Source organism: Crinia signifera, chromosome 5, assembly GCF_055691185.1.
Source record: "Crinia signifera chromosome 5, ASM5569118v1, whole genome shotgun sequence".
Classification (NCBI taxonomy): Eukaryota; Metazoa; Chordata; class Amphibia; order Anura; family Myobatrachidae; genus Crinia; species Crinia signifera.
Window position 1 is genome coordinate 117,895,185 of NC_139221.1, and position 26,895 is coordinate 117,922,079.

Here is a 26,895-nt window from a genome sequence, read left to right on the forward strand (position 1 = left end):
GTGTGTTTCACCCATTAACTACATTGTGTGCTCTATTTTGAATGTTTAAATGTTTAATATCATTTTGAAGTAAAGTTAACACATATGCTGAACCTCATTTTCCAGTTATATATAAGTGACGCACAAAAATGTAAATTTCATTCCAAAGTTGCACAGCCAAAATCTTTAGCCGCACACAGCCTTCGTAAAATTAGAGCGAACATTGATGCTGGGATGTGTAGTTTTACAATGGCTGGAGAGCCACAGATTAGTCAGGCATGATTAAGACAAACTAGCAAAAAATAATGGACCCATTGCTTTGCAATAAATCAAGAAACAAATGGGGTGATTGCAGTAGTTGTGCTGTTCCCTTCTCAGTGTCTACATGAATGGGTGCTCTACAGAGCAATTCAATTGTAGCTCCGTTCAGGCGCCCAATTGTGTTGACATGCCCAAAAGCACCAGCCTCTTCTTGGAACTCGGTTGGCTACAAGAAGAAATGTGTCTACTAATCTGTTGAGCAGATCAATTGATCTGTTGAGCGCCCATAAATTTAGATACCCAGTGGGTGGCTCCGCAAAACAACTGAATTGCTCCAAATTGTCTAGAAATTACAGACAGCTAAACCTGATGACATCAAAGTTCTCTGATACAATCAACTCCTAACTGTCACACTACCGGCTGTGTTTGAAAATACAGTTAGGGGCTGGGTGATTGTTAGTTTATCACTCTCCACTTTATCCCTTTTCAAGGCTTAGTACATCTGGCACTCAGTCTTAAAATATTATTGATTATCTTGATGTATGTTTACAGAATATTTGTAATTGGGTGAAAAATTAAACACGGTTGGGTACTTGTGTACTATCACGGCTCCCATCTCATCCCATCTCATTGCATACCATAAGGCTTAAGATGGTATGCAATGAGATGAGATGTGCTGCGATGGGACCCGATATTATACAATTTAAAATTGTATACCATTGTATATGGCAGAGGTTCCCAATCTTTTTTGATTCACGGCACCCTAGAGAATCAGAATTTTTTTTACGGCACCCCTAGGTCCAAAAAAAAATTAATTAGATTGGGTTTATATGCGATACTTAGAGGCAGTTATGTGGTAAAGGGCAGGATTTGCTTCTGTTTGTACACATTCTATGATTGGCAGCCACCAGCACTGGTTTTGCTCCTAAATAATTAACCATTAATAGTTTGAGTTGGTCCTGGACCACCAAGCCGCGGCACCCCTGCATGTGTCCCGAGGCACCCCAGGGAGCCACGGCACACAGTTTGGGAACCACTGGTATATGGCATACGATGAGATGAGATTTTAAATTGTATAAGCACACTAATGGGTGCTTACAATGTTAAATGCACCCCCACGCCACCCCCACTATCAACGCCAACCCGAAGCGTGGCGAGCGCAGCAAGCCCGCGAGGGGCGGCGGTACGCGTCCTCCGACCTTTTCATACCCCCACTATCCATGTCGGCGTGGAGTTGATTTTATATAGTGTGGCGAGCGCAGTGAGCCACCGAGCCCGAAGCGTGGCGAGTGCAGCGAGCCCCGCGTGGGGACGCGTAATACATGTAAAGTATTACGCGTATGGGGGTATGAAAAGGTCGGAGGACGCATACCGCCCCCCCTCGCGGGCTCGCTGCGCTCGCCACGCTTCGGGTTGGCGTTGATAGTGGGGGTGGCGCGGGGGTGCATTTAACATTGTAAGCACCCATTAGGGTGCTTATACAATTAAAAATCTTATAGGGGGGCCAATTGACCTTGAAAGCACCCATTAGTGTGCTTATATAATTTAAAATCTCATCTCATCGTATGCCATTGTATGCCATATACAATGGTATACAATTTTAAATTGTATAAGATCCCATAAGATGGAAATCGTGGGAGCCGTGATAATACACAAGTACCCACGGTTGTTTACAATATGAGTCATTAGGCTTATTTCTTATGGACGGCAATATATCTTTCTACAGATACCAAAAGGATAACACCTGCATTCTGAATAGCACAGAAGGTAATATCAGGCATCTATGAGGTAACAGACATACAATGCATGCCTGAAAGGCAGTGGTCTGTTGAATCATACAGCTTATGCAGGTGGTCCCAAACAGAATGTGCAGAGCTAGTGGAACACTGCAGCCAGGAGCTATTGTGGTAGAGCCTTACCAGATCACTGCATAATGAGATATAGAGTGGAGTAAAATCAAATTGGTAAATTTACAGGTACAGCATATTTCAAATTTGTGGAGTTAAAGAGTATAGATGCTACCATATATAACAATAGCAGAGCCTGGGCACCCACATACAGTAGGTATACAGATGGAGTCACTGTCATCTATCCCTATAATAGGATTAAGTGAGTAATTGGATTACCCTGCTAATCCCCTACTGCAGTGGTTCCCAAACTGTGCGCCTAGCCTCCCAGGGGTGCCCCGGGACACTTGCAGGGGTGCCTCGGGTTGGTCGTCCAGGACCAATTCAAATTATTTATGATCAATTATTTCTGGACAAAACCAGTGCTGGTGGCTGCCAATCATAAAATGTGTACAATCAGAACCAAATCCTGCCCTTTACCACATAACTGAACCTAAGAAGTACATATAAACACAATCTACTTAATTGGATATATATTTTTTGGGGCCTAGGGGTGCCATGGAACAATTCAGATACTCTAGGGTGCCTTGATTAGAAAAAGATGGGGAACCCCTGCCCTACTATATTGTTCTATGTATTGTATTGCAACTGAGAACAATAGGATAGCCATGACTATCCATGCTGAGCCATGGCCTAAGGAAAATAGATGAGATGGGCTCCTACTGTACATTCAGAAAGTCGACACCAGACTGCTGACATGGCAAAATTTCGAACTTCACAATTTCGATTATGGGATGACATACTGTAATTAGAATGACTTAATTAGAACGTATACAGTCAGCATCCCGGGGTCAGGATGTCAGTGTTTAATATATCAACGTCAGCATCCCAATTGCCATTGGCTCTGGTTCTTTGAAAGGATTAGGGTGGCGATGACAGAATGCCAACAACTGTCATCCTGATCAATAAACAACTGGTGGCTGTGCGGCCAGGGAAGGGGGTGTTAGGTTTAGGCACTAGTGGGGAGAATTACGTTTAGGCTATTGAGAGGGTGGGTTAGGCATTTAGGATGGGGCATAGGTTTAGGAGGCGGGGTACAGGGGTTAGGTTTGGGAACTAGCAGTAAAGGTTAGTGTTAGGCTGGGGGTGGGGCAATTAGGGTTAAGCTGGGTGTGTTAGGGGGGTAGGGGATGGTAACTATGCTTACCTGACCCCTCTCTGGATTCCCTCCTTTGGATGCTGACATTGGTATTCTTACTGCCAGGATCCTGACCCCAGCCATACGTATGTATCACAATTAGAATGTCTATAGACAAGTTTTATTGACTGTGGGGTTAAGCTTAGGTTTATAGTTACACTACAGTTATGGCTATGGCAGTGGTTTTGGTTAGTGATACTCAATGAAAAACTCACAGTTGACATGCCAACTGTCAGCACTCACAATATTGACATGTCACTATTGGAATTGTGCTGTGGACATTCTGAATGTCAACATTTTGCACCCCACCGTCTACAGGGCATACCGCAAATATGCTCTATATATGGGCATCAGAAATAAAGACAGTGGATTTCTCTTTTAACAAACATTGGGAGGAAAGCATATACAGTATGTTCCAACTTAAAGGATTAAAGGCTATATTGCTACAGTATAATGTGTAATACTTGCTTATTCGACATGAAAATGCCTGCTGACATGTTATGAGTAGAGATGTGCGGCGGGCACTTTTTTGGGTTTTGGTTTTGGATCTGGATCTCCCTTCGTGTTTTGGATCTGGATTGGTTTTGGCAAAACCACCCTTGCGGGTTTTGGTTTTGGATCTGGATTTTTTTGGGGGGGAAATGCTAAAAATTGCTAAAATAACAGATTTTGGACCTGTTTTTGCCCCTAAAGTATTATTAACCTCAACAACATTAATTTCCACTCATTTCTAGTCAATTTTGATCACTGCATATAGTCCGTCACACTGGACACTGGATACAGTCCGTCACACTGGACACTGGATATAGTCCATCACACTGGACACTAGATATATGCCGTCACACTGGACACAGCCCGTTACACTGGATACAGCCCGTCACCCTGGACACAGTCCCTGGACAATGGACACAGCCCCTGGACAATGGACACATCCCCTGGACAATGGACACAGCCCCTGGACACTGGACACAGCCCCTGGACAGTGGACACAGCCCCTGGACACTGGACACAGCCCCTGTACACTGGACACAGCCCCTGTATGCAGCCCCTGTACACTGGACACAGCCCCTGACACACTGGACACATCCCCTTGTATTATGGACACTGCAGCCCCTGTACACTGAGTGTACAGTCAGCAGCACTGCAGCCTCTGCATGTGAGCACTGCAGCACCTAGATTACAACAAAATAAAAAATCAGTCACTAAATAAATCACAGCACAGGGCACGGAGCACGCAGCACAGAGCACAGAGCACGGAGCCAACCACCCTCTTCCCTCTCCTATATTGGAGTGAAGATGGTGGAGCGTCTTATATAGAATCCAGATCCCGCGAGAATCCGACAGCGCGATGATGACGTTTTGCCTCATTTTCGGTCCGGAATTAAGACGGGAAGTCCTGAGCCTGCTCGGATCCTGACTCGGATCACCATATTCAGATCTGTCGGATCCCGGAGATCCAGACCCACTCATCTCTAGTTATGAGACATCTGTGTCTCTTTATGTGAATCCCTTACTGATAAGGTTAGATGCTGCATACTGTATGTGTCCCTTAAAGTGCATTAAATTGTCCCTAACTAATGTACACAAAGCATAACAAGTAATATCAAGTTATGTCTAGTATATACATTCCTCTGTACTAGGAACAACGTGTTTCAGGTTAGTGTTCCCTTAAAGCTAAAAATTATTATTTATATTATCTATTATCTAAAACAAGCATGATTAATATACCACAGGTATTTGTTGGCAGACTATTCAATATAAAATGTCAAGTCATTTAAATACAACACATATATTTTCAGAGTTCTTTGTGCAAACTCTTAATTAACTATGTTCAAATGTAAATAAAATATTGTTGTACATACTGTACAGTAATGTCTGACTATCCTACTTTCCCAAATGAAACAGTTACTACAGCTCAGACTGGGCCAAATGTATTAAGCCTTAACAAGTGATAAAGTGGAGAGTAACAAAGAGTGATAAAGCAACAGCTAATCAGCTCTTAACAGTCATTTCTAAAACACAGCCTTTAACATGGCAGTTAGGAGCTAATTAGCTTGTCCCGTATCATTCTTTATCACTCTCCACTTTATCACTTGTTAAGGCTTAATACATTTGGCCCCCTGTCCTCTAATGAGACCACATTTGTTAGAACTATTTGCTGGCAGAAGTGGGTGTATGCACATCAACATGAAGCGTGTGTCTATATGAAGTGGGATATGTAAATCAACATGAAGAAGGTGTATGTATGAAGTTGGTGTATGAATAATAAAAGGGTGTATGAACATCACCATAAAGCAGGTGTATGAACATCACCATGAAGCGGGTGTATGAACATCACCATGAAGCGGGTGTATGAACATTGAAGCGGGTGTATGAACATCAACATGAAGTGGTTGTATAAACATCAACATGAAGCGGTTGTATGTACATCAACATGAAGCGGGTGTATGAACATTAACATGAAGCGGATGTATGAACATCAACATGAAGCTGGTGTATGTACATCAACATGAAGCTGGTGTATGTACATCAACATGAAGCGGGTGTATGAACATCAACATGAAGCGGATGTATGAACATCAACATGAAGCAGGTGTATGAACATCAACATAAAGCGGATGTATGAACATCAACATGAAGCGGATGTATGAACATCAACATGAAGCGGTTGTATGTACATCAACATGAAGCGGATGTATGAACATCAACATGAAGCAGGTGTATGAACATCAACATAAAGCGGATGTATGAACATCAACATGAAGCGGATGTATGAACATCAACATGAAGCAGGTGTATGAACATCAACATAAAGCGGATGTATGAACATCAACATGAAGCGGATGTATGAACATCAACATGAAGTGGGCTTATGAACATTAACTTGTAGTGTGTGTATGTATGTACTGTACCTGTATCAGCGTGAAGTAGGTATACGCACATCTGCATGAAACGGGTTCACGAACATAAGCATGAATCGAGTTTATGCACATCAACGTGAAATGCTTGTATGCAACATAAACAAGGTGTACAAAAGGGGTGCCGGACGGGGTCATGACAGTCGGGATCCCGACAGTCATTTACCCGTCATTGGTATTCCGACTGTTAAAACACAGACAGACGGGTTATTCTCCCTCATGGGGGTCCACAACCTCCATAGAGGGAGAATACAATAGTTGGTGAGAGTAGCGAGCTGCCTTGCCCGCAGCGTGGAGAGCGCAGCGAGCCAGTAAGGGGCTTTGTTGCACTCGCCCCGCCGTCTGAGTCCGGCCAGTCGGGATCCCGACGTCGGGCTAATGACTGTCGGGATCCCAACTGTCGGAACTCTATACCACACCCGTACAAAAATATAGTGTGTTGTAATGAGATGGTTTTTAAAACTGCTTGTAACAATGAGATGTGGTACTCTCACCCAGTTCTAATATACACTACAATTACTTTCAATTATACATAGGCACACGCTTTATGTCACTATATAATTAATTTACAGTATGTACATTTTGGGCTAAATTAACCTAATTTAAAAAATGAAAAGAGGTAATGTTCCCATAGCAACTAATCAAATTATGTAATTTCTCTATATCATTTCATGGCATCTTTTAATTTTTAGAAGATTTAGTAAATTTACCCTTTGATTTATATAATACCTAGTTCAGACTGAATAGTCTGAAAAGACCGGCTTTGGTACTTGTGTATTTTGGCGGCGCCCATCGCATTGCATACCATAAGGCATACGATGGTATGCGATGCGACGCGATATCGCGCGATGCTGTACAATGTCATACAATTTTAAAATTGTATGACATTGTACATGGCATACAATGCCATACAATGCGATGCGACGCGATTAAACATTGTATAAGCACCCTGATGGGTGCTTACAATGTGAAATGCACCCCCACGCCACCACCCCCCCCCCCCCCTGTAAACGTGAACCCGAAGCATGGCGAGCGCACCCATTAGGGTGCTTAAAAGCACCCTTTATGGTGCTTATACGATCTTTCATCGCATAGGGGGCAAAAATCGCGTCGCATCGCATGCTACGCGATGCATGCGATGCGATGCGATATAAACATTGCGCGATGCACATCGGGGGCGCCGCTATAATACACAAGTACCCCGGCTTTTACCGGGCATTAGAATGGCGGGTCATTCTGACAGGTGCAGTCTCATATCCCATTCACATTGAAAGCATTTCTACACAGTTATTTCTAGCGTCAAAGGAACAACCCGGGTCGACATTGACGGGTCTTTGACCCTGCTTTATTCCGAAGACCCAGGAATATCGACCTGGGTTGACCCTTTCACACAAGAAAAGGACCCGTGTTGAAAGGCAAATAACCAGGTAGAAATGCTTGACACAAAATTTCGCAAGCGCCCCCCACAGTTAAACACCCCCCCCCCCCCGCACAGTAAAGTTAACCCCCACCCGCCCCCCTGCTTTACCCGTCCACAAAAGCTGCAGTAGGAGGAACCTTGTCTGTGGTCCCGTCTCCCCTGTCCGCTCCTAGCTCCAGCGTCTAATGAAAACGGACCATCACAAAATGTCCGCCCCCATACTGCAGACAGTCTTCTGCTGTATGGGGGCGGACATTTTGTGATGGTCCATTTAGATTAGGAGCAGAAGCCAGGAGGGGACAGGAGAGCCGGGACAGCAGACAAATCTTCTGCGGGTCCCGGGCTCCAGCCACAGACGCAGCAGGTGAGCTCCTGGCAGGCGGCAACGGCATTACAATAGCCCCACAGACCCCTGGCGCTCACACCTACACAGCGCCTCCCCACCACCGCGGGGTCTGCGGGGCTATTATTACGCCACTGGAATAGGTTATAATAAAAACACAAACATATGTGACACATATAACTCCAGCTCCTCTTTCTATTCCATTTAACTATTTGTGCAGAATGGTCACACATGCAAGTGATTGCTGTAGGATTTAACATATAACTAAGCATGCAGAATATGTTACAAAAACATTAAAGCTAAGGGAATGTGCAACAGCATTTACCAGTATGTGTCTACACTACATGGACTGCATAATGGAAACATTTCACTGATGAATCATTACTGAGGGATGCAGACATCATGAGTACAGAACACACCCTTCCGCTATCTATTTATTTACTATGGGATTTGTTGCTTATTTACTCTAGTCTTACTATATAAAAGCTTGCATTATAATGTTTAAAAGATAACAATAACATTCTTAACATATTTTTCTACCTCCAAACATTGGGCATAATTCAGCATTATTCGGAGAAAACGCAAACGCCTGTGATCAAAATGCCCATTGCAGGAATTATGAATGTATCGCAAGTAACGATCCATTTGCAGATCCATTTGCAAAAACCAAAACATCGAAGAGTATTTTCCACCTGAGTAAATCTAAGGCTTCCACTAATCTGCTGAAGAACCAGGCAGGAAGTGGTCATTGCTGACGTTAGAGAGCCACGTGTCATTTAGAAGGTACAGATGGAGCCGCTCTCATCTGAGCATTTCTCATCACGCTATCCAGCAACCCACGGTATGCCCAGTCAGCGGATGTGGTGCGCACGCACGTCGGAGGCGGTCACGCACCCTATTCTCAGCAATGGACGTGCGAGCGTGGGAGACGCTCGTGCATCCACTTCTGCCGGCCAGTAGCCTCCAGGTACTGAAATGTGGCGTGCTGGTGGCATGGGAAGAGAATGGCCCCATCTGTATGCCATTTTGGCCATGCGAAATAAATAAATATAAAAATATTCTTTAAAATCTCAATAAATGTCTATTAAAATTCACAGAAAGACATATAATAGTCTTCCAAAAAGGTTATGAATACCCTGAAAAATATCAGAGTTTTGTAGACCATTGGTGTATACTATAAGGGTTGTTGCTTTCTCTTATATGACACCTTTCATTTGTCCCGAGTATGGCAGAAGAGTTTTTATTCTTGAACCCTGGGGGAAGCATAGCATACTTGTGTATTCTAGGGCAGGGGTGGCTAAATTGATCACCTAGTTTAGCTGGTGCACAGCTGTAGTCATTACTGTCACATTTTCAAACCTGCTGCTTTCATTCCTACCATAGATCCACAGGTTGTCTGAAATACAGAAACTGCTGGTAGATCTTGAGGACAAGTTTGGCCAACCCTGTTCTGGGGGAGTTGAGTCCATAGGGTTATGTTGGTACAGTAGATGGTCATTTGTGGGGTTATGTAATCTTGATTTATTCTTTTAATAGGTAGGTTATAACGTTGTGAAAATAAACAAAAGGTAAATAATATTGGTTTACAACATGAGTAATAATATTAAAAACAGTGTATATGAATTGTTGATTTTATGTTTTGTTCCTACCTGTATGTGGAATAGATTTCCAAAGCAGGTTTCTATGTAAACTCGTTTGGGCAGGGATATCTCTACTGCATTTAAGTCATTGTGTGTAATCTGTCAGTAACACAATCCTTCTATTGAATAGTGGTGTAATATGTTGGTGCTTTATAAATGAGGTAATTACTTAGGCACTATATGTAACATAATCTATTGGTGAAATGTGGAATACTTGGCATTGCTATGTATTAAGCAGTTTATTTAATTGGAAAGATTTAGAATTGCTTTGAAAAGTAACAAGTAAATTATCTAAACAGTGAACATATTCCTCATTTACAGCCATGGGCCCTTATTCAGATCTGATGGCAGTACAAATTTGTTGTCAAAATGGCCAAATGCATGTGCACTGCAGGTGGGGCAGATGTAACATGTATAGAGAGAGTTTGATTTGTATGAGTTATTTTGTTTCTGTGCAGGGTAAATACTGGCTGCATTATTTATAAACTGCAATTTAGATTTCAGTTTCAACACACCACACCCAAATGTAACTCTCTCTGCACATGTTACATCTGCCCCACCTGCAGTGCACATGGTTTTTCCCATTTTGAGAACACATTTGTAATGCGATCAGAGCTGAATAAGGGCCATAAACTCAGGCTGGGATTCTGTGTCGCAGTACTGTATGGGGAAATGACCTGTACTCTATACTTAATTATGGTTTCAATATTTATGTGACTTTTCTGATCTCAGATACAACAGATATTGAAGACGTACATCATTTTTCTTACATTCTTTTATGAAACGAACATTATTATATTGGCAACAACTTGGAGATTTTGTGAACTACTTTGTCTAGCTTGTAGAACAGGCTACATACTATAATAGAGTGCATACAACTATTTCCACATGTGCTCTGACAATGATGCAGCCTATCCTATACTGAGACTGCCACTTCATCTAGTGGTAACCAATATGATAAAAAGATAAAGCTATTAACATAAGTGTCTAAAAGTTCTAAATAATGCATCTAATAGAGCAGGCATGTCCAAACTATGGCCCTCCAGCTGTTGTGAAACTACAAGTCCCATCATCCCTTGCTACAGTTTTGCTATTAGGGATTGCTAAAACTATGGCAAGGAATGCTGGGATGTGTAGTTTTACAACAGCTGGAGGGCCAAAGTTTGGACATGCCTGTAATAGACTATGAATACAGATGTTGTGATTACAATCACTACACTCAAGTGCCATCATTACCAAGCACCTCATGGGGAGAGTGTACTTACATGTGGATTTTTAGTCACCTTTGGTTTTCATTTTCAACTTTCCACAACATTTTCCCAAAGATTTATTGCTCCTTTCTAAATAATATGGAAGTGTTTTTGTTAAAAAGGAATTTTGTAAGTTGCACATACCATATGTCACTCCATAAATGCCCATGACAGGTGTCTACTTACCAGGTTGAAACTTGTAGGACTTGATCAAATCCTAAATTCTAATAATAAAGGCCCTTATTCTGATCGGTGCAGATTTTTCCGCATGCGGTCGTACCGCCGATGGTTGGCGACTGCGCATGTGCAGAGGTCACTCTGCGCATGTGCAAGCGGTTTCGCCGCACGTATTCTTTAGACGCCGCACAGGGGGCGGGAAGGGGCGTGAAGGGCTACTTAGCCTCATTACCCTATGCATACGCCCCGCGTTTCATGGGCGTTCCCATGCAAACGCAGGGCGTATGCATGGTAATGAAGCCGTGATGCATGTGTAGGGGGCGGGCATCTGACATCGCCGGATGTCAGCTGCCCGCCCCCATACATGATTTCATACGGACAAGTGTCCGTGTGGTCTAGGGTGGCGGGCGCTGGTGGAGCGTGCGGCCCTGCATTCGATGTTCGGCGACCATCAAATGCAGGGGCTGCTCCCAAGATGGAGGAGGCTTATCCCCGTCCACTTTCATGCGGACCGCCACCCCGTCCACTTTCATGCGGACCGCCACATATCCGCGTACGGACGGAGGTGGCGATCCGTATGGAAGGCGGGGATTCGCCTGCACGGTCCTGGTCGCATATTCTGATCTGGCCACACAGATCAGAATAAGGGCCAAAGTGCTAAAGTATAAAGTTGAACAAGTATACAACAATATCTTAAAAATCATGATGAACTAACTCTTATTGGTTTCAGCAGGAGCTGCAGTTAAAAGGCTTGTCAAACAGTTTCTTCACTAAAGGCCTATGGGCAACACAGATATATTAGTAGCCCATTAATTAATAATAGTGTATGCTAGTGCTGTTGTAATACTGGTTCTAACGTACAGTAGCTGTAACAAGAGGGAAGAAATCAAGATACCCTGACAGCAGGGACCCCAGACGGTATGCAAGGGCTGGCTGACAATGTTTTGAGTCACAGAACTGGGTCCTCACCTGAACAATATTGGGAGGATTTCTACACTGACAAGGGTGAACACAATTGTGCAATCCTACGGGTCGTATGCAACAACCTCTACTTGGCCATGCTGCATCATGGTCAAGCAGATGATATCGTATATGATTTGGCGCATATCATGTAGTGGGTACGGCCAACCGGACAACCAGATGAAATACCGTTCCAATTTGGCCAGTGTTCTTAATAGAGTAATGTTAAGCTGTATACAGTATTATCAATATGATACAATATATCCTTCAATGTATATAACATGGACAGCATGTAAGTTTAATATCATACCTTCAGAGATCAATGGAAACTCTATGTAAAATTGGTCCAATTATAAGTAGTTTTGATGTGTATTCAGTCTTATTCCTAAAATTTTATGCTAGACATAGAATAATAGAACTCATTGACTTATCTACCAATTGGCAAAAATCCGCTGGATTTTTATACTTTGTCCAAATATATTAACAGGTTACAGCTGACCATAGCACCATATGGCGGTGATTTTCAACCTTTTTCAACTTGCGGCACACCATCAAACCCCCACAGGAAAAACTCACTGGCCTCCACAGGAAAAAAAATAACCTGGCTGTGGTGGCTGTAAACTGGTGTAGACAGCTTTAGCTTGGGGCACACTTGAGAACATATCAAGGCACGCTAGTGTGCCTGGGCACAGTGGTTATGGATAGATAGATAGATAGATAGATAGATAGATAGATAGATAGATAGATAGATAGATATGGATAGATAGATTCTAAGTTTTTAAGTTGAGAATTGTTGGATTTCATGGATTTCAGCATCAGAAGCACATATGAAGGAGGAGGTATTGAGTGAAATGTATTTAAACTGTAGTTTGCATAAATATGTGATTTAATTGCTAAATGGACCTCTGGAATTGAAAAGGGGAGGCTTGGGCTTGGGCTTGGGCTTCACTACAGAAGCTCCAGAGGTTGAAACCCCTGAAGTGGTGTGCTGGTGCCAGTTGAAGTAGATGGAATTATAGGGCATATAAGTCAGGAAAAAGCTTGAGACAGGAAATACCAGAAACAATATGGGAAAGCAGCGTCAGGACACTATGATAGAATTCTGCATTAGACTTACCTGTGTGCATAGGAGAACATGCTTCAGGGGGTTTAACATTTTTGATGTTTGTATTGTGTGAGTGAAGTTTCATATTTTAAGTAATACTGTATATTAAAATGGTAATACAGGTTGAGTATCCCGTATCCAAAATGCTCGGGACCAGGAGAATTTTGGATAACGGATTATTCCGTATTTCGGAATATTTTAATATTTCAATTATGTATTTTGAAGTATCTTGCACGTATGCTGTATAAACACATAAAATACACACAAATATATTTTATTACCACATAAAATACACACAAATATATTTTATTTGTTCAAAAAACAAGGTTTCAAAACATGAAACAAAATTTGTGTACTATCTCAGATATTGAATTTGAATGCCAAGCAATCATTTTCTTGCACATATATAGTGCCAGTTACATATCATGTCACCAGTAGTGCTGTTACAAATGTCCCCAGTGAGTTTTTAGCAAAAAAAAAAAAAAATTCACTTTCTGGAATGTATGGTTTTCGGAATAATTCGGATAACGGATACTCGTATACGGGATACTCAACCTGTATGCCAAAATCTTTTATATCTTTGTGAATGTTTCCACAAGATTATTTCCATGATGTGGTCAAGGTGCTTCCATGATGAAGAGCTATATACTGAATGCAATTTTCTAGGAACTGAAAGATGAATATACTGAACAGTCTACCTAATAATTATTACTACATAATTACTACATAATGCCCATTTTCATTTGTTTGTCTGTTTAGATTGGACTATAATCAAAAAGCCAGTACAAGCTATGAATCCTACCCTTATGTATCTCTCCTATTATCCCTACAGATTGTAATGTGGGGTACTCACCAGGATGACCCGCTCACGATGACACGGGGGGGGCACGACCCAATCACGATGTGCACTGTGAGCGGGTCCGATCCGATGGCGACCCGCACCCAGGAGTATGGTCGTACTTCAGATCCTACCTGCAGCAGGTAGGATCTGAAGAACGACCGACTGACCCGCGGGATCGGTATCGGTCCACACCAGGACAGAAAAGGGCCCAATCACCACACAATCTACATCCAATCGGTCAGAATTGGATCTAGATTGATGGGATCGGACCCTTGTCATCCTGGTGTGTACTCAGCATAAGCTTGCGAGCAGGACCCTCCTTCCTCTCTGTCGGTTTGTATCTACCCAGTTTGTTTAATCACTGTTGTTTCCAATTGTAAAGCGCAACGGAATATGCTGTGATATATAAGAAACTGTTAATAAATAATAAATAAATAATACAAGGATATAATAAGTAACACAGATTTGAACATTACGTTTAATGTATTGCTGTTGTAATATTAGGTTTCTATGTGAGAGAGACAACACTTGTACCTTTTTTTGTTTCATTTTGTTGTTGAAATGGAGCAGAAAGTCAGGTTGCATTGCTTTTTCAAGATTCAATTATTTACCACTATTTAAATATATGTAATTTTTATAACATTTTATTATTGAAACTAGTTCTTATCATATGAGTAAGGATTTGTATAATTGTACAAGTAAATATATGCATGATGATTAAGGCTGTATCTACTGTATGATAATGTACATAACAGCTGCAGATATTTATATTCCTCCTTGTTTTCTGCTACCTGTACTATATAATAATGCATATATAATAATGCATTGCAAACAGAATACACTCAGAGATGAGAAAATAAGCTTCTTCAATTTGAAGTTATAGTGATTTGGGTGGTAAAACAGCCACATCTGCAGATTTGGATTACATGTGTTCTAAGGTTAAATATCTATATATATTATATAGTAGAACCGCCTGGTGTTCCTGGTCCTTGATGTGACATGTTCTTGTCTTGACAAAGGTCCCTGTGAGGACCGAAACGTCGACCACATTTATGAAATAAACCTTTTCTCAACTACTACCTATGGTCTATGGTGAGTGCCTGCTTTAATCAAAAACTGCTATATATATTATATATATATATATATATATGGAAAAAAGGGGGTGAAAAGAGCACCTCCTAGTGTAGTAATTTAATATTCCAGAAAGACACTTCCACCAGTTATGTATCACCCAAAGTCGTGATGGTGTACCATTAAAGGTGGTATCCAACCACCTCGTATGTCACGTTCAATTGCCACTTCCAAGTTGCAGGCAGCACATCAAGGGAGCCTCCTCGGTCCAAAAGACCACAATGTTGTGCCTTTAAAAAACACAGTAGAAAAAGAACAAAGAGGAAAAAATCCTAGTGTAATATTGTAAATACAAAGGATTTTATTCAAGCAAAAAACAGAGTTTGTCCGTACATGAAATAAAAACAAATAAAGCTTATCTGAATCTGCTTTCTTCCAAAAGCAAGTACTGGATTCCGGGGTCACCTCCACGGTTTACCCCTTCTGCCATATATATATATATATATATATATATATATATATATATATATATATATAGAAGAGGCGAGTAGAATCGGCACTCCCGCTTACTGTGATAGATGCCCCGGGTGCCTTCTCTGGTATAGGACAGGAAAGGAATAATGAGCGTCACTCCGGAGGGCTGAGTTCAGATGTCAAAAAATCTTTATAAAGTAGTCAACGCAGGATACATGTACATCATGTCGACGTTTCAATACAAACATGTATTTTTATCAAGACCACATGTTCCTGGAATAGAACCAGGAACATGTGGTCTTGATAAAAATACATGTTTGTATTGAAACGTCGACATGATGTACATGTATCCTGCGTTGACTACTTTATAAAGATTTTTTGACATCTGAACTCAGCCCTCCGGAGTGACGCTCATTATTCCTTTCCTATATATATATATATATATATATATATATATATATATATATATATATATATATATATATATATAGATAGATAGATAGATAGATAGATAGATAGATAGATAGATAGAAAGAGAGAGAGAAGATGTAGTGTGCGCTTAGTATCGTCCACCACCTTATTAGACAATTTAAGGGTAGACAAAGACAATTAAAATCATATAAAATTTATTAGTCAATCAGACAGGGATTCCATAATCCAATTCTTCCAAGATATAATGATACCTGACGCGTTTCGTCATAAATGACTTCATCAGTGGTTGTGTTATCTAAACCTTTGGAGATGGGTTTAGAATTTGAACGTAGTGTGTCCACTTACTTAAGTTCTTTATGTATATGGTAAAACAAAACACTTTTTTCCAACAGGATAAATAGATAAGTGGGATATATAGATAAACATGTTTGCCAATGAATACTGGGTGACAACCTGAATCAATGATTTGACTCCTATGTCTCCAGTGTCTGATTGCACTGATGAAGTCATTTATGACAAAACGCGTTGGGTATCATTGTATCTTGGAAGAATTGTCTAATTGACTAATACATTTGGTACTTATGTAATATCTGGGCTCCCATTTTTCTTATGAGGCCGCTTCCGCTCGCCACGCTTCGGGCACGGTGGCTCGCTGTGCTCGCCACACTATATAAAATCAACTCCATGCGTAGTTGGATAGTAGGGGTATGAAAAAATGGGGTGCATTTAACATGGGAGCCCAGATAATACATAAGTACCATACATTTTATATGATTTTAATTGTCTTTGTTCACCCTTAAATTGTCTAATATGTATCCAGGGCCTTCTTTGTTCTGCTCAGGTTGAGGACAAGTTGAGGGACCAATCAGGAGCCCCAATCAAAACATTATGGCTTGTGATTAATTCCCTTCCTTATACAATTAAGGCATTCATTTATCCAGGTCTTCTGTAGAGTGTAGCATGCAGGCTAGAAAGAGCTCATAAGGTTGTAGTACTGCTTCCATATCAGTGGTTTTCAAAGTCGGTCCTCAGGACCCCACACTGTTCACGTTTTTCCGGTCTCCTAGCAGGTGCACAGGTGTAGTCATTACTCACTGATACATTTTAAAAGATCCTCAGGTGGAGCTAATCCTTTTACTTGCGATTCTGTTGGGTGACCTGCAAAACATGTACTGTGTGGGGTCCTGAGGATTGAGGGGTAGATTTATTATCTGGCGATCAGGGGAATATGCACTATCCCCGTGCCTTAAGGCAGGGGATAGCGCTTCCCCTGATCTATCACACCTGCTGGCCGGGTATTTTATCGGCGGTGGTGTGGGGCAGGAGGCATAGCACTGCTACTATATTTCATGCTGCGCCCCTGCCTCCTTCCTGATTTATGAATGGTCAGCATCGCTGACCGTTCCACCGCCTGCAGCTATCTACTTCGACAACGGCAGGTGGCGATGCCCTATGCCTACAGCAGGGACAGCGCTGTCCCTGCTGCTGGCTCTGAGCTGCGCTGGGATCTCGCGTGAGTAGTGAGATCCCACACATGCGCAGTCCAGCCGGCCGAGGGGAAGGAGACAGCGCGTCAGTGTTAACTGACGCCCTGTTAGCTGGAGGGGACATCGCCGGAGGGGGGAGTTAGCGCTCCCACGCTTCGGGGGCAAGATCTTAGTAGATCTTGTCGGTGTCCCCTCCTGCTTCGCCTCGCTACCGAGGCGAAGCAGGGAGTGTTATAGCGGCGCTCTTAGCGCCGCTATAATAAATCTACCCCTGAGTTTGAGAAAGTGTCTTCTATACTATCATAAACTAGACAAGTATTTTATAAACCAGTAGTTCTCAAACTCGGTCCTCAGGATCCCACACAGGTCACGTTTTTCAGATCACCTGACAGTAACACAGGTGCATTCATTACTCACTGAGACATTTTAAAAGATCCACAGTTGGAGCTAATTATTTTACAAAACATGAACCGTGTGTTTGAGAACCTGTGCTATAGACCTATAAGAAGGTACCATTTTGATGCATTATTACCCACTATAATACTAATATTGATTTAAGAAATTGCAAAATAAAAACCGCTTATGTTTAGCTTTATTTTTATGAATTCTTGAATGATAAGTTTTTGTTTGTACTTATTACAGTTCAGACTTGTAGATCTGTGGAATGCCACTGACCTTTACAAAAATGACTAACAGATCAACTTACTTTACCAACTCAGCTAAAGCCTCTTTAAAAATAAAAAAATAAAACATTTTACCTAAAAACAAATTTCCAAATGTCGTTGAAAGGGTTACAAAATATTTATTTTAACAATATTACTGTAGGCATGAAGCTCTTTTTTTCATACAGAAATACAAACAAACATGCATAGACCAATATGGCCTATTACAGTGGATATTTAACACAGTAAATATAGTCACTTTACAAATAAAAATATAAATATTTGTTTTAAAATATTCACATAATAAAGTTAGATAAAAGATTGTAGATTACTCCACTGCTATGAACAACCCAGTTTTAGCTTGTAAATGTAGCCATGTGAAAAAAAAACAGAAACCTAAAAAAAAACACTACTCTCTGCTTATTATAACACCAGCCTGTCACTAAACAAATCCGAGATCGATTGCTTATCAAAGATTTGATCAGCTTCAGCAAAAAAAAAAAAAGACAAAAGGTGTTTCACACGACAAGCTAAAATATAGGCAAGAAGGAAGCCCATCAGAGGGGTAAACCTGAGGTAGATTTGCAAGTAATACGTCCTCAAACATTGGCGTCAGTTTTAATAATCCATTTGCAGCACTTTTTGTGTAGTATTAGGCATGTGTTCTTAATATTGTATTCCAGTGTTTTACTGTCAGTGTCAGTAGCAATGAAGGCTGATAAGTTATCCAAAACTTTGGTTCCATTATTTTTCTTCAGACACATTCGTGTGGTAACTGTCCATGTCCTTGTACCCAGGATCCTGGATTTGCTATTATGAAGCCATCTTGTTTGTCAGTCCCGATGGTGCATGGTGGTCCACACCTTCATCTTCCTATCTTCATACTTTAAGTGCACTGAGCTCCCAAGAACAATGTAATATGCATACACAGTAACTCACTGACAGCAATGTCTCCCTTTGTTAAAAACAAAGGCCTCCACTATGTTGTTTTTATATGTTCCCAAATTCCTCTCTTTCTATGGGCCCAAGGATGTGTCACATGTTTCAGCTCATTCAGCAGCCTGGCAATAGCAAATGATCTCCTAATGGTCCTCCAGAAGTCATCCATTCTGTAAAATCAAGTTCCATTGTTTGGTCAGATGTATAGTCAATAATTCATAATAAAAATGTGTATTTCAATACAGTAGTTCTCAGAACTGTTTCAAAGTATTGCTAATAAATAAATATATGCAAATAAATTCAGACACAAATTGCTATGCTAAATAAAAGCATCCCTACCAGCAGAGACTGTCAATTTTCTTTAAAGCATTTATTTGTTTGTTTTTTCAAACATTTGTTTATTTTTAACCTACACCTCTCCAAAACCACTGGAGAGACACCAAGAAGCACAGTCTAACTGCCATAGCTAAGTTCGCTTTCCTAGATATTTGTTAACCCTTTGAGTGCCAGCGTTGCTGTGGGACAGCGATGGTTAACCTTGACACTCCAGCTCTTGTTGAACTACACATCCCAGCATGCCCTGCTACAGTTTTAATATTTGGCCATGCTAAAACTGTATCAGGGCATGCTGGGATGTGTAGTTCAACAACAGCTGGAGTGTCAAGGTTAGTCATCACTGCTGTGGGAGTTCCTCAAAATTTCGGCTCAAAATGCCAGCATCGCTCACAATGACTGTTCTTTTTTTGGGTGTAATATTTAACAAAACTTAAATGAATTGGCATGGCTGTATTTCTACTTTTCATACTAAAAGAAGAGTCGCTGTGAGCGAAACTGGCATTTTAGGCAGATATTTTGAGGATCACTCACAGCAAATATGCCACTGTTTAGAAGAAATTCAAACTCTTTCATATACAATTCAGAGGATGATCTTTGTGATCTGAGTACCTAAGGAGAGACAGGCAGCACTATAAATATATGTTGTGGTTCACAAACCACACCCTGAAAGCTTAAATAACAAATGAAAGCTATGCCAGGTGGCTGCTGCCTGCATAGATAGCTGGTTCGTTTCTCTTATTAGTTTTATCAGTATTCATTTAATAAGTGTCAAATTGTGCTTAACCTGCCATTGGCAGACCCACTGCAGTGGCCATTAAATAAATAATCTTCTCACCTTTTTATGTTTGGATGAAGCAGTTTCTGAACACACTGTCTTCCCAAGCGGAGACCTTTGCAAAGTTTGTCCTTCTGACCCTGACGATATTCTTTTTCCAGCGAAGGCTGGACGCTGTGAGAAAACAAAGCAGTGTGAGACACACATGAAGAACCACCTTTTCACAACACATGCCTCTCAGATAAAGACAGACGGCTACAGGTGTATACTAAGAGCCGGCTTTGTCAGATTGAGCGTATTTGCACACACCTGAGATCTGCAGCAGCTTGGCAGAAATCCAGGCATTTCTTGTCCTCACTCTTGGCACAGAAACACCTGCTTGTAGACTCAAGGAGTTTTTCTGTCTCCATTCCCTGTAGGGAACGTTTCAGGCGAGGCCCCCCGAGCCCATACGGTACTGTTTTTCTGCAAAAAATAAATGTTATACATTTAATGCTGAGAAATAATGACAACATAATTTAAATTCTACATCATTTTATAAAATATTGCTATGCACTAATAGACTAATGCAAGAGATTTCAGACATATCCTGTAAAGGATAATTAGCAATGCAGTCTGAATTCATGTGGATTATGACCCCCATGTACCAAGCTGCAGAATGCATAGATATTGTAATCCACTTTATGCCTAGACTTTAACTAAGGAGGGGGATCTTTTGGTCCCTTTCCAGCAGCCTTTCTTTGGCCCTATAATTTGATACTGTGGCTGGCACTCTTTGGTGGAGTATTTAAAAAAAATATGGAAAACTCATCCAATATTTCGGAGATGCAACTTGTATGGACAGCAGTTGTCACTACCACTGTATTTGCACAATCCAGTTAGTTAGTACATATATGGAAAATGCTGTCAAAACTCAAAAGTCATTAATTGCAACACAGACTGATAATAATCCCAGCCCCTGAATGTCACAGTAGAGAGAGTTAATAAAGACAATTCAAAATATCAATAGCATTTCTTACCAAGTTACTGTTTACATACTGGTATTAAGGATTAATTTGCGACTTTATAAACATGTCTTTCATTTCAATAAATCCTTAATATCCCACTTAGCAAACGTCAAAATGTTAAAAAGTCTTCCCACATACTGCACTGTATAAGGAACCTTTGCACAAACAGACCTTCATTTTCCACTCATTTAATGACATACAATTTAATAAATTGCAGTTTCACAGTGGCATACCAGCAAGTTATACAGGTCGAAGCCTGTATTTCAATTAATAGCTCATTAATGGTTCTTAAATCACAGTTTAGAAGTATTTCTCAGTAAATGCCTGAGAGGTAGAATGTAAGGCAAATATTTACAACTTCAGCATATTAGCTATCAGTACTCAGCACATGACACCAAGTTGCTGCTTTTTGAAATGTTCTAGATCTGTGTCAACAAGTAACAAGGCCAATTGTGGTTTTCTTAATCACATTTTGTACTTGGAAACTAATTGCGGACAGAAATAATAGCTTGATTTTTTTTTGTTTTTGTTTCGCTATTTATTAAATCTTGGTACTCATTTATGTTTATAGGATAATACCTACAATTTAACATTTTTTTAGATGAGGATTTTTTGGGTTTACTGGATTAGGCTCCAACATTATGTTACCTTAAAATCCACTTAAGGATTTGCCACTAACATATTTTGATGTTGCTGAGTACATCCTGAGTAAAAGAAAACTGCAGGGATAGGCAAGGGGTTAGCAGAGCAATAAAAGGCTATCCCAAGTAAGCTTTTTAGTGCATCAGAGAAAGCATACAAATTGGACAGACTGGGTGTGCCAAATGGTCATTACCTGCTGTCAATTTACAGCCTACCTGAAGTTTTATGACATATTATTGCACAATACAGCGAGTATCTCCCTCATTATGTGAATTATGTTTTTCATATAAAATCTATCATTTCATTTGGGTTGTTAATTCCTAACTGATGTAATTAATAGAAACAGTAAATGTAGAGAAATAATAGTTTATAGATATAACTTATAGTTGTACTATATTAGGTAGAACGTTTGTTCAGTATTCTGTGTTGTATTTCAGTTACCAGACACAGGCAGACATATGCTGAGGACACTTACTCTGGAGTGTTTATCCAAATGATGTCTAGGTGGCAGAAGTAGACGCATTCCTTGTCCATCAGGGAAGAACAGGAGCAACGTTTCAATCTGCGTGGCCGCAAGGGGGCGCCCGATGAGCGCTGAGAGGCTGCTGCGGCTTCTGCCGGAGATAAGCCCCGGGAAGATGAGAAGGTGCTGCCCGATCCTGCAAGGCAAGGGAGATGGACTCTGTGATGTGATGCTCAGGCAGAATAGAGAGATAATGACATGTACTAAACACACAGAGGAATAAGATGCGGAGTTGCTGATTCTGAACCATATATGATGATTTAGGTTTCATTTAAGGCTGATCTAATAATACTGCTACGTCAGAAGGAGAACATGAAACACCAGCTGGCTTTTATTGTTGTGCAATGCAATATATGCATTCCTGCCATCATAATAGGAACAGACAGGAATGAACTTGTCAGCCCACACATGTCACTTGATAAAGATTAAACATCCATTAATTAATATGTGGGCACTAAACAGCATCCAGGAATGCTCTGGGGCACCGGGGGCAGTTCTCTGGGGTTGTTCGCTTTGTTCTAACATTATTATTATTATTCAGTAGTCGTAGTAGTAGTACTGGATTAGGATATGCTCACAGTACAGTACTGCTCTGTACTACCTCCTTACTACCTGCACAAGCACAGTATTTCCCCAAGGAAGGACACGTGTAGCAGGTGCTCCAAGCGCTCGCACTATTCCCTAATCTGCTCAGTGCTGATCACCTGTATCTGTACATTAGCTGCTTCGTCTGGAGGATGTACTGTGCGCCCCGTGTGGCTCACTGTGCCCCGGTACTCGGCATACTGTATGATGGCTGATGGAGATCGCAGAGACACCGGACACTTCTACATACATACACCAGCGCAGTGCCATACATAACCCAGCCAGCGCAGTGCCATATATAACCCAGCCAGCGCAGGGCCATATATAACCCAGCGCAGTGCTATACATATATAATAATACAATGGCAGTGCCATACATAAGCCAGCGCAGTGCCATACATATACCAGGACAGTGCCATACATATACCAGGACAGTGCCATACATAACCCAGCGCAGTGCCATACATAACCCAGCCAGCGCAGTGCCATACATAACCCAGCGCAGTGCCATACATAAGCCAGCGCAGTGCCATACATATACCAGGACAGTGCCATACATATACCAGGACAGTGCCATACATAACCCAGCGCAGTGCCATACATATACCAGGACAGTGCCATACATATACCAGGACAGTGCCATACATAACCCAGCGCAGTGCCATACATATACCAGGACAGTGCTATACATATGCCAGGACAGTGCCATACATAACCCAGCGCAGTGCCATACATATAATAATACCAGGGCAGTGCAATACATAACACAGCGCAGTGCCATACATATACCAGTACAGTGCCATACATAAAATAATACCAGGGCAGTGCCATACATAACCCAGGGCAGTGCCATACATATACCAGTGCAATGCTATAAATAACCCAGCACAATGCCATACATATACCAGGGCAGTGCCATACATAAAATAATACCAGGGCAGTGCCATACATAGACCAGCGCAGTGTTATACACATAACAGGGTAGTGCCATAAATAACCCAGCGCAGTGGCTCCCATCTCCCTAATATGCACCCAAGTAAAAACATGTAACCTACTGTAGCTCCTTCATAAAACGTGGCATCTATGTATATATATATATATATATATATATATATATATATATATATATATATATATATATATATATATATATATATACAACACATCAACGTAACCCCTATTGTCTTATCACCAAGCATCTCACAGTATGTCCATATGTATGCATAACCATACAGATAGCCATCAGGTGTAGGGTGTACAGGTAGCCATCAGGTGTAGGGTGTACAGGTAGCCATCAGGTGTAGGGTGTACAGGTAGCCAGCCCATCAGGTGTAGGGAGTACAGGTAGCCATCAGGTGTAGGGTGTACAGGTAGCCATCAGGTGTAGGGTGTACAGGTAGCCATAAGGTGTAGGGTGTACAGGTAGCCATCAGGTGTAGGGTGTACAGGTAGCCATCAGGTGTAGGGAGTACAGGTAGCCAGTAGGTGTAGGGTGTACAGGTAGCCATCAGGTGTAGGGAGTACAGGTAGCCATCAGGTGTACAGGTAGCCATCAGGTGTAGAGCAGACATACAGTAGGATACATACTGTATCACAGCAAAGCAGGTATAATGAACCATGTAATACTGTATACTGTATGTCTGTAATTGTACAAGCCGGTCTCCCTGATCCCATGTGCAAGTTCCCCTGTCTGTCACCCTATCTCCCGGTGTCTCATCCTCCCATCTGCTCCGGCTTCCTTCACCTGATCACTCCTGCCAAATACAGCCGCACAAATCCTCTAATAGCGCTGTAACTATTACACATTCTTTATGGGAATGATACATTAGTCTTAAAAATACGCTTTTATATCACAGTAATAAAAAAGGGATCCTACCAAAAACTATTATTAAAAGATTATCCTATGCAATATCTGATGCAAGAGTTGTGCGAACATATGCAATGCATTATCCAGGTGTTAATATGTAATAGCCATAGAATACTGTACTATAAAGGTGCGCTGTATACTGTGTCAAGGCAATGAGCCTCCCTCCACCTGTATCACTGTCCCACCACTGGCTTACTGTACGTGATATCTAATGTGCTGCAGTCAGATAGCCCCGGGCTGTCATGTGTGCATGGCAGGTCTCAGCTGAAGAAGGTATTTCCCCACTGTATCCATCGGACTCCTGTCCAGTGTGATACTGTACCTGAGTGGCCAGTGCCACTGCCAGGTGCTGGCCAAGCCTCGCACATATGCTGAGCAGCAATATTAAGTGATCTGGAGTTTATCATGTGTTTCATAAAATTATCTGAAGTGATAATATGAATTTAAGCAATATATCAGAGTCTACCCTACCTGTTCCACAAGTCCCTTGAAGGAGAACCAAAAGCAGATAAATAACCATTTCTATGTCCATTGTGAATGTAGAAAAAAAGTGTTTTTTGATGAAAAAGAAAAGTAATTCCCCAAAAAGTCAATAAATAATTAAAATAAACCAACGTCCTTTTGTTGAAAAAGAAAAAATGTAACGATCTGAAGTATCTCCAGCTTTCATAAATTAAAACAAATGTTCTCTTATCGCGTGTCCAAAATCCACAGTGAAGAAGATCAGTGGAGGTTAGTCCTGAGAGAGGTCCCGGAGTGATTGTGCACCAGCCAGCTTCCCTGCTCCTTTTTATATTGAACCGCCATAGAGTTTGTAAACAGCCCTCAATTTATATTATCCTTAGACATTGTTATTGTGCTATTAGTCACCGAGAAGCAACGTGCAGACTAAGATAAGGGTAGGTTGGAAAGGAAACCTCTGCAAACTTCAGAAAGGGAGACGCCGTCTGACAAAATCAGGGGCAGGGCTACGAGAAACCCCAGTCCCTATAACGTGGGGATGCCTGTTCCTGCCACTAGAGGGCGCATCAAATCTATCTGGGGATGGACCATTCTAGTACTGTAGTTCCAGGAGTGAGCGCTGCAGACAGGTTCCTCTGATCATTACCGTATAATTACAGCTCTTACTTTACTTGTCAGCTTGATACTGCTACCAACAGGAGAAAATGGAAATCTATGCTGTATACCGGTTTCTAATCACGAACGTGCTGTTCACGAATCATTTTGCTGTGTGAGAGAGAGAAAGATCTCTCTCTCTCTCTCTCTCTCTCTCTCTCTCTCTCTCTCTCTCTCTCTCTCTCTCTCTCTCTCTCTCTCTCTATATCTATAGATCTATATATAGATCTAGATTTATATAGATATATATAGATATATATATATATAGATATATAGCTATAGATATATACTTTTTAAAATAATGATCTGCATACGATGTTTTAGACAGTTTGTTTCTTATTTAGGCTACATAGTTTGGACACTGATAGTATATTATTGATTATATGTATTAATTCATTGTACACAGATAGAGATAGTGAGAACTATTAGTTATGATCATCTTCAGCATGTGTCACACCTGTCTGCTGACTAATACATCGCAATGCAGCCAGCCTGTGGGGCAGGGGCACGTGTCTCCCTCTCCAGGGCCCCCTGCCTTACATCACCCTGGCCCTTTCCATGAAACTGTTACATCAGAAACAATACTGTAGATAGATAGATAGAAAGATAGAAAGATAGATAGATAGATAGATAGATAGATAGATAGATAGATAGATAGATAGATAATGTGTGTGTGTGATGAGGCAGATATATATTTAGGGAACGTACAAATATATAATTGTGTAGGGAGTGGGCGAGCAGGAAGAGGGAGAGAGGTAGGAATGGCCATCATCATCAATGGTTGTCATCCAATGGTGGTGTTTACCTATGGGCTGCAGGGCTGCAGCCCCCCAGCTAAAATACACCACTGTCTCTGCCTAAAGTGAAGCCAGATGCAGTCTGTGAGACTGCTCTGGTTTCAATGTGACTGGCAGTAACTTCCTATTGGAAGTCCGACCTGCCAGTCACTCAAGGCAGTCCCATTGGTAGGTGTTCCCTCCTTCTGGGATTCCTCTCTGTGCGCAAATGCATGGCAGCCCCCAAAACGAGTTCTGCGCATAT

The 26,895-nt window shown here is 41.3% G+C and overlaps 1 protein-coding gene across 1 annotated transcript; it reads right to left on the reverse strand.

Annotated features, from left to right (window-relative positions):
• Positions 1 to 18,189: 18,189 nt before the first annotated feature.
• EDN1 (endothelin 1) lies at positions 18,190 to 25,598 on the reverse strand. Its single transcript, XM_083186269.1, has 5 exons — positions 25,210 to 25,598; positions 22,240 to 22,423; positions 20,425 to 20,580; positions 20,176 to 20,289; positions 18,190 to 19,174 (listed from the first exon to the last, which is right to left on the reverse strand). Exons 1-5 carry the CDS (start codon positions 25,268 to 25,270, stop codon positions 19,045 to 19,047), a joined length of 645 nt encoding a protein of 214 aa, XP_083042395.1. The 5' UTR covers positions 25,271 to 25,598; the 3' UTR covers positions 18,190 to 19,044.
• Between the last annotated feature and the right edge of the window lie 1,297 nt (positions 25,599 to 26,895).